Here is an 8514-nt window from a genome sequence, read left to right as displayed (position 1 = left end):
ATCTTGTAATCCCCAAAGCACAATTTTCTCCTTTCAGCTCTTGAAAATACTTTTTTCTTTGGCAGCAAATGTTCAAATAGATTTTGAGAAGAGTCACAAAAACCCATAGCCCTGAAAATGTGAGAAGAAGAATGAAAAATACCCTTTTTTTTTCTTTGAATTGTAGTGCTTTGGCTCTACCTGCAGGGTTAGCAAATGGTGGATTGCAAATATAGTTTGAGCATCTATTCATTTTATTGCAGAAAAAACATCAACATGTTTGATGTATTTTTTTGGCTTCTAAACAGCAGAGTAAATGCACATCAAATTGAGAGGTGAAGTATAGTATAAGAAGACATTTTGAGCCATGCAACAAAATGAAAAGTATGCAAATTATTAGCAGTTTATAGGGAATAAAGTTTTACTATACATAATTTTATGTGCTTGTACAGAGAATCCATAATCCCACTAAGATATGTTAAGTCTACCTATAATAAATGAGTGGGGTTTAGAATAAGAACACTTTTTGATTTGAGCCAATAAATACCTAAAATATGGAGATTAAAAGTAGCATTGGAATACTCCAAATAGCCAAACAAAATCATCACATTTGTTCTTAATGACTGCAGTATTCAGAGGTCTTCATTTTCCCAAGAAATACTTTGCTTTAAATTCTGTATTTTCTTTTGCCATGTTTCTCACTTAAAAGCCTGCATGAGCTTTTGTACTGTCGCCAAGCTTATTTTTTGTTTATATACAGGTTCTTACCATGGAGATATGTCCCTGACATGAAGGCATCCAGTTTAGGAAATTACATGCAATGCCTTATTCTTCTAGTTTAATTAATGCTCTGACAACTTGGCAATAAGGCTACAGTGAAGAAAAGGTCTCTGCAGGGAACCTCAGGTTTTGAGGAATACAAAAGCTGTCAAAATTTTACTATATATCTATAGTAACATATCGAACATCCAAAGATTTCTGGAAGGCATCTGTAGAAAAGGATTCAAAAGAAAAAAAGGTTAGCATAAATGATGTTCCTTAACCTGCTAAAAATAAAAGAATAACTTTCTTAGGAGTCAGAGTTGGAACTGGGTAAGCAGCCTATGCTGACTTGTTTCATGCAAAAAGAAATTCCAGTTTTAAATGACTGAGAACTGTTTGACACAAACAGGAAAAAGGATTAGCCCAATCCCTGTTGAGACTGGTCTCTTCTGTAATTTAAACAAGCTGAATGAGGAGTAAATCTGTTCCACACAGTGATCCATGTAACCATTCTAGATCTCTGTGTCCAAACACGTGTGCCCAGGTCATCTGCTCCAAACTTCACGCCCTCAGCTGAAAAGCGCAACAGCAGCAGCTTGGCATCAAGGCAGGAAAAGCTGTCCTCTCTCTCTCCTCTGACTGGTTCAGTAGCTTGAGGAGCGTCAAAGATGACATCCCCAAAGAGAATCCAGCAGCTCTAGGGGCAGCCCGAAGTACCAGACCTTGGATCATCAGAAACCTGTGGTGATCCATGTCTTACTGTATCATTTGATATTCATGATCTTACTGCGTTCTTTCACCATCCTCACTTCCCCAGGACGGGAAAGTGAGAAGTAAACAGCAGCAGCACCACCTGACTTCCTCCATTATCTCTGTATCTCTTTGGCTGTGAACATGAAAGACACTGCTCTTTTCTGAGCAATGAGTTACTCTTTAGCTACTAATGGAAAACAGCTGCCCCTGGTCACACATTTGGCCTTCCACACCAAAAATACATGAAGTTGTACCATCTGAGGAAAATATAAACCAGCCACATATTTATGTAGCATTCTGAAACCAGGATTTCTGACTCCTGTAGTGTGAGGGCCACCCAATGCAGAGCAGTTTGAATTTTCAGTTGAATCCCCTGCTTCCCCACTCTTTATATTACGTATGAAGTTACTTATTTCTACAAGTGCATCCCAAATGAATCAGAGGGATCAGCTCTTCAGCGGTCTGACTTGAAAGAAACTGGATGGTGAACAACAGAGGCATTGCTGAGGACAAATTATTTTGCAGAAAGTAAATGACTCTTTGCACAACCATCATATTTGCTTTTCCTATAATCAACCAGAGACCCCTCTCACTCTCTTGACATTAGATAAAATTTTTTAAAGGATTCCAAGCCACTGAAAAGCAACACACTCAGGATACATAAACACATCTCTTTACTGATAGCTCCAGACATGTTCTATCTTGCTTGAAGTGAAGAGTAGCACTGAAGAAGTTATTTAAGGTTCCTGCACATGCCCCAGCCCCAGGCTCAGTCAAGTGAAAGAGCCTGTGCTGACAGAGAGGAAGGTCCCCTCCCCGGAAGGCAGGAGCTACAGGTTTGTTTACATAACTGGAGAAATCGTGTACTTGTCTTGGTTGTTCTTCTCATTTTCCCTGAAATTCCCAAATCTCAACATGACGGTGTTCTCAGAAAGTTTGAGCAGAACTCCCAGTTATTTGCTGTTTCTTAATGATTTGCATCCTTAAGAAATAATCAAAACCAGCATAAAAATGTAAATGTGAGGAAATGGGATGGGTATTCATTCAGCCATGCAGCTGGAATTCAGGAACTGCTGTAATTGCACACAAATAACATAATTTGCCTCCCTTGTAGATCTTTTTGCTTATTCACATCACGTCTTTCTTTTTCAGGAGTGTTGCTGAAGTTCCTATACCCTGCAAGATGAAACAACCACTCTCTGCTGTTGCCATCCCAAGCCTGAGATGTTGAGTTGCTCTAGGATGGCAACACCAGGGCTGGCACAGAGCAGGGCACTCCCTTCCTCACACAAACCGCTGGCCCCGGTGGGAGCTCTCGGTGCACTGGGTGAAATGGCAGAGGAAGAAAAAAACACAGGTGGGATTGCACTGATGGAAACGGGGTCAGGGAGAACAGAACCATCATAAACACTGTAAAAACTCAAACTAAAGAGAAACAGCAAGCTGCAAACAGCAATATTATAATCAAGGCTTTTGCCACCAGAGTGGTAAACAACTTTGCTCTCCATCACTGTCTCTCTGGTACACTCCTTTCTTCTTTTGCTGGGTTTTGTAGAAACAGGCCCCCTCATCTGGCAAGGTTGTTTTAATGAGGTTACTTACATCACTCTTAGCTATTCTCTCTTCACAACTATTCTCTGATTTGGGATTTAGGAGGTGCCTATGTGAAAATTCTCCTTACCTACGTGAACACACAGGAAGTGCTCAGCTGCTGAAGTACCAGGAAAGCCTGCTAGCAAAGCTCAATTTTCCTGCTCTCCCAGCCCTCTTTTATTCCTCTGAACTCAACTATTTGAAAAAAGTACATGAAACAATGTGCAGCACACATTTCCCTGAACAAGAATCGAATGCAGTAAAGAAGCTATTTGCATATTAGAAATCATGTTCTGTAGAAAATCTATGTGCCAGGAAAATGGAACATATGTGCTGAATGAATTAGGCAAAGCTGCACCTTTGCTGTGCTGCTTAAGAAAAATCACATTTACTAAATCAGTCTGAGACTGACACGAGCTTTTCATCAGCATTTCATCAAAACTGAACAAATATGAAACACGAACACCAAGTACAAGAGGAGAGTACAGCATTCATGGTTTAACATACTGCACCAGGTTTTGGAAAAGGACCTTGCTGAAGCCAAACATCCACCTTCAAGTACACAACAGACCTCTCTCCGAATATCCAAACAAGTCCTGGCAGGACAGAAGGCAGTATGTGGCAACAGGTTAGCTGAACAATGCACACCTGCACCACAGGGGGACAGACAGCCCACAGCAGCCCTCCTGCTCTGCTGATCCTGATCCTTTGGGGGATAACACACCCAGGAGCTCATTGTGCTTCTGGTGCAAACCTCTGCAAGGACCATTTCAAAAAATAACACAGAATTGCAGTACGAGGGCACAGGAAGAAACAGAGAGGAATACAGAAGTCTGATAGAGTTCTGGATACTTCAAAACATCAAAGCTGTCAAAAGGGCCAGTTCATCCACAGCTTCATCTCAAAGGAAAGCCCAGCCTGTTTCCCTACTGGAGTTGCCTAGCTGCCTGGCTGAACAGGAGGCAGTAAACACGGATCTTGTTTCAGTACTTTGCTGCCTGTTGATGGAAACTCCCTTGGAAGAGCTGTACATCAAATCCTTTTTGGCAACTGCAACACACCAGTGGAAATGATTTATTATCAAATGTAGTTTCAACCAAATAAAAGGAAGAGTTACGGATACTTCTGCTGCTTTGGAAAAACAGGGTATTGGTCACTGGCAGAGGAGGGGGTGCTCTAGTACTAAGTACAGTGCACTACAACACTTCCAACATTAAGTCTACCCGTGGTACTTTGGACATCATGTTCCCACTCCAAGACTCCCTGCTTACAGTCAGACATTTACTTGTTCAACAGCATGGGAACACCTCCCTCCAAGGGCTGCTTGACAGTGTCAGTCGGTTTTTAATACCACACTTCTGAGCTCCTTGACATCAGACACCTGGGTGGATACCCCTACATGGGTGTATATTGCTGATGTCCAATTAGAATGGCTAATTGGCTATATATGGCTGATCTATTGCTAATGTCCAGTAACAAGCAGTATGATATTTTTCTGGTTTTTGTTTTGCATAGACACTGTCATTGAGGTGTGGCTTTTTAAAGACATAAGTTTTCAGGAAAACATGAATATGGTCATTATATGGATTGCACTTCTGCAGTTTCAACTCTGCTGGCATATACAAACAATTTCTGTATTGCTTTCAGATTTATTCTTTAAATAGTTTTAATAAACATGCACAAAAATACAGAATCAAAAAGTTACCCTTATCTGAGTATTGTACAGCTCCTTTGAATCAGCCTGCTCATAGCAAAAGATCTCACAACAAAGCTGAGATAAAAAACACATGGTTTTTGCAATTAATCTCCCATTCAATTTTCTAGTGGAGCCATTCCAGTATCTACAAACATATAAAAATTTTGTATTGTCTATGATTAGACTTGCTAATCAAGCTGTATCTTTATCCCAATGCATATTTACCAGCAATGATTAGGCTCTTTTGTAAGTTGTGCCATTCTGTCATTGAGAAAACTGGAAAAGTTACTTCACCTATGGTAGGAGTTACCTCTAGATGGAGTAAATCTTGTGTCCCCCAAGTGCCTGGGCTGACCAGAACACACAGTACAACTTCCAGGAAGCCCTCAAGAACCTGCCATTTCTCACTCTTCCCTGCCATCTCGGCCAGGAAAAGTGCAGAGGGAATACCTAATCCTGAGACACTTGGCTGGATACATATTGCCTATATTGCAGGTTACAGACATGCAGCATCTCCTACATTCCTGCTGGAAATCCTGTCCTTCACACTATTCTCCTGGCATGGCTGGCTGTTCCAGTTATGGAACAGGAGGAAAACACAGTGCCTGAATGGCCTTGTCAAAATGGTACTTGGTGGATACTGGAAAAGTTTCACCAATGGCAAGAAGGAATGTGTTTTTACACGGTGTATAGAAGGTACTGAAATAAACAATGCATGTCTTTATCTCACCCCAAAAGAGCCAATAGCTACAGGAATTGTTACAGTAGAAGCAGCAGGTTCTAGGATAACCAAAGACAAATCACTGTCCAAAAACAGTGAACCAACTAACGTATTACGTGTGGATGCAGCCTTGCAAGCCTTCTTAAAAAATAAATTCTCCATGTTATGTGAATCAAAATGCAGCTGTTGATGAAGCCAGAGCTATTCAAGGACACTAATCTCTTCACAACTGATGATACCTGCATTTCTTTTTCCATTACTTTATCCTTGTAAGAAAAGCCCCCAGCTCCTGTTAATGTCTGGATCAGCCACTGGAGAGAAGCGCTTTAAGTCTGTAATTTTTTTCAGCATTATAACGTTTTGTGACTCAGGAATGATGAAAAAAAATGGCTATTTTTAAAATACATACCACAGCACTAAAGTACTGAAGGTTTTCTGATTACTTAAACTATCTTGCAGATAGTTGTTGCATAGTTTTCAAAACCACCTGTAGAAGAGGTGAAATCCTGGCCCAAAGGAGGCTAAAAGAGGCCTCATCCATGAAAATGGGGTCTCAGAACAGAACATTGCTAAGGTACCTAGTAAGAAACTCAGCAGTAATTTATAAACTCATTGACATGGCTATATAGAAATATTTCTAGTTTGTCAGAATAAATCCTACTATTCATCATCAGCATAGTTATAGCCTACATCAATCATTTGCACTTCAGTCACCTTGCTCATTCTCATACTCTGCTGATTCAGCTTTAAATTTTATTTCACTGATAGGAGTCTTTCACAAAGGTCAAAAAAGTGCCTTCAAAGTTAGGAGAGTGGTTCTATCTAATGAATCCTCAGTTACTACTTCTTCTCTAGTCAACCTTATTTCAGTCAAATTAACTACATTCGTCAAAAATTAGTATCCTTATCCTTTGGATTTACACTGGAAATAATCACCAATACTCATAAGGCTAGTATAGAAGAAATTAGACTAAAGAAAACTATCAGCAGCACCACATTTTCTCACTGCTTAATTTCTAAGACCTTTATTTTATGTCTAATTTGTGCTCCAGATTAGGAGCTGAAGAGTTTTGAGCGTCTGTTCTGTTTGGTGGGAATGATTTAGGTTACTGAAAATGAAATTTTGTGACTCAAGTTTTGTAGCACTTAACAATAACTTATCAGTATCAGTCCCATCATGTTTCATATATCAAATTTTAATCCAGATCAGAAATTAAAAATCCCTAGGATCTACTGCTACTGTTTTACATGGATTAGCTGACATATTGTTACCTCAAAACTTCTTTCCACTACAAACTGCAACCCTAGGTAGTCACACAGGAGATCCACAAGAGCCAGGCACTAGCTCCAAGATAGAAAGGCACAGTAAAGTTTACCCCAAAGTTCACATTATGGACATTTTTATAAGTAAAAACAAAAGCAGGTAGTAAACACTTTTGAGACAGGCTATGTATTTACATTCAAGCACTTCAGTAAGTGTGACAAATGTTGCCACCTCATGGACAGGTGCAGGGTTTGATCCAGCTCAGCGGTAGGAAGGGAAACAGATCACGGAGATGACTCATTGCTGCTCCTTCACACTCCCCAGAGGGAGGAAGCCAGAGCTTGGCCAGAAGGATGCTTTTGTCACTTGGGTCTGGATCCAGAAGTATGGCCACACATCCACAGTTGGGGAGAAAAATAAAATAAAAAATAATAATAATTAAAAAAAAAAAAAAAAAAAAAAAAAAAAAAAAAAAAAAAAAAAAAAAACCCCAAACCAAAACAAAACACAAACCCAAAAAACCCAAAAACAAAACAAAAAAACTCCAGGCTTTGGGACCTGGAGTTTTCAAGAGGACTACTGAATTCTTCATATTCATGAAGAAAATAACCTCCAGCTAGAGGACTAGAGGATTTTAATGCTCCATAAATTGTGTATCTTCAACTTGTAAGCTGTGATTGTAGTGTATTCAAATAGGTATTTCCAAAGACAAAGTTTTATGTTACAGTACCACATTGGTTATTCACTGTTCCACCACTTTTGGGGAATTGCTGCAGAAAGACTCGTTCACCTGTTGAATTTCTCCCTTCCTGATGAAAAGGCAGCTGTGCCATTCTCCACTACAGGACAGAGGCTGTTGCAAAAGCCATTATATGGTGTGTATGTTAAAAGTACATTAACTCCATGCAGCACTATAATAAGCACTTCATGTAACAGGATGAGCATAAAAGGACTATAGAATGATGAAGCAAAAATAAAACATTTCAAGTTTGATATAGGGATAGAACTTTTAAGAATCAATTAATTTTTTACAACAGAGCTTTGTAAAAATACATTCATAGTCAACATTTATGAATGGTCCGTAAAAGACAGTATGGTGACTAATTGGGAGTTTCCCATCATCGTGATCTCCATATAACAGGGTAACAGTCTGCCTACATACTACTGAACAGAAAGAAGAATTTGTACCAGCTTGATTTTTAAATATGTTCTTATGTTTATTATACTTTGCTACTCCACTCTCCTAAAATGGTGGCCTCAGGAAAAGCTGCTTTGGCAGGCAATTGCAAAGATTCCTGTGGAGAGGAAGTGAAAAGACTGGGCATACAAACAACGGCTGCTGCCATGTTCAAAGCACTGGGGAGAGTTCATAGAGCAAAATGCAGTCCTAAGTAAATGGGTTTCAGGCAATTTCAGTGTTAAGATAACATCATTAAGAGTAGAACAGATTGTGCTCAAACCCTGCTGTTTATAATTAACACATTGCTTCCAAATACTCCAGGGTCCCTGGTAAATAGTCCTCTGCTCAGATCCACCCAGACCAATCAGAGTATTTTCATCAGGTTCCATGCTGGGCCAGCACCTGTTTAGACAAATCCAAAAGAGCCAAAATATTCTTCTTTCTGGCCAGCTAAGTAGAGAGATGAACACAGCTTGCCTTAGTCATTGTCACAGTGTCCATATGGCTGTGAAGCTTGTTTTCACAAGAAATCGTACAAGTACTTTATTATGTCGAAGTTCACGGTC

At 39.7% G+C, this 8514-nt stretch overlaps 1 protein-coding gene across 3 annotated transcripts in view; it reads right to left on the bottom strand.

Annotated features, from left to right (window-relative positions):
• Positions 1-226: 226 nt before the first annotated feature.
• ORC5 (origin recognition complex subunit 5) overlaps positions 227-8514 on the bottom strand; it is a 70440-nt gene continuing 62152 nt past the window's right edge. For 2 of the 3 annotated variants that reach the window (XM_063396911.1, XM_063396913.1), the window contains exon 14: positions 227-8514. In XM_063396911.1, coding sequence (XP_063252981.1) covers positions 8469-8514 — 46 coding nt within the window. In that variant the 3' untranslated portion in view covers positions 227-8468. The other variant, XM_063396910.1, reaches the window with a different exon arrangement.

This window comes from Prinia subflava, chromosome 4, assembly GCF_021018805.1.
Source record: "Prinia subflava isolate CZ2003 ecotype Zambia chromosome 4, Cam_Psub_1.2, whole genome shotgun sequence".
NCBI lineage: Eukaryota > Metazoa > Chordata > Aves > Passeriformes > Cisticolidae > Prinia > Prinia subflava.
This window is presented reverse-complemented; position numbering and strand designations above follow the sequence as displayed.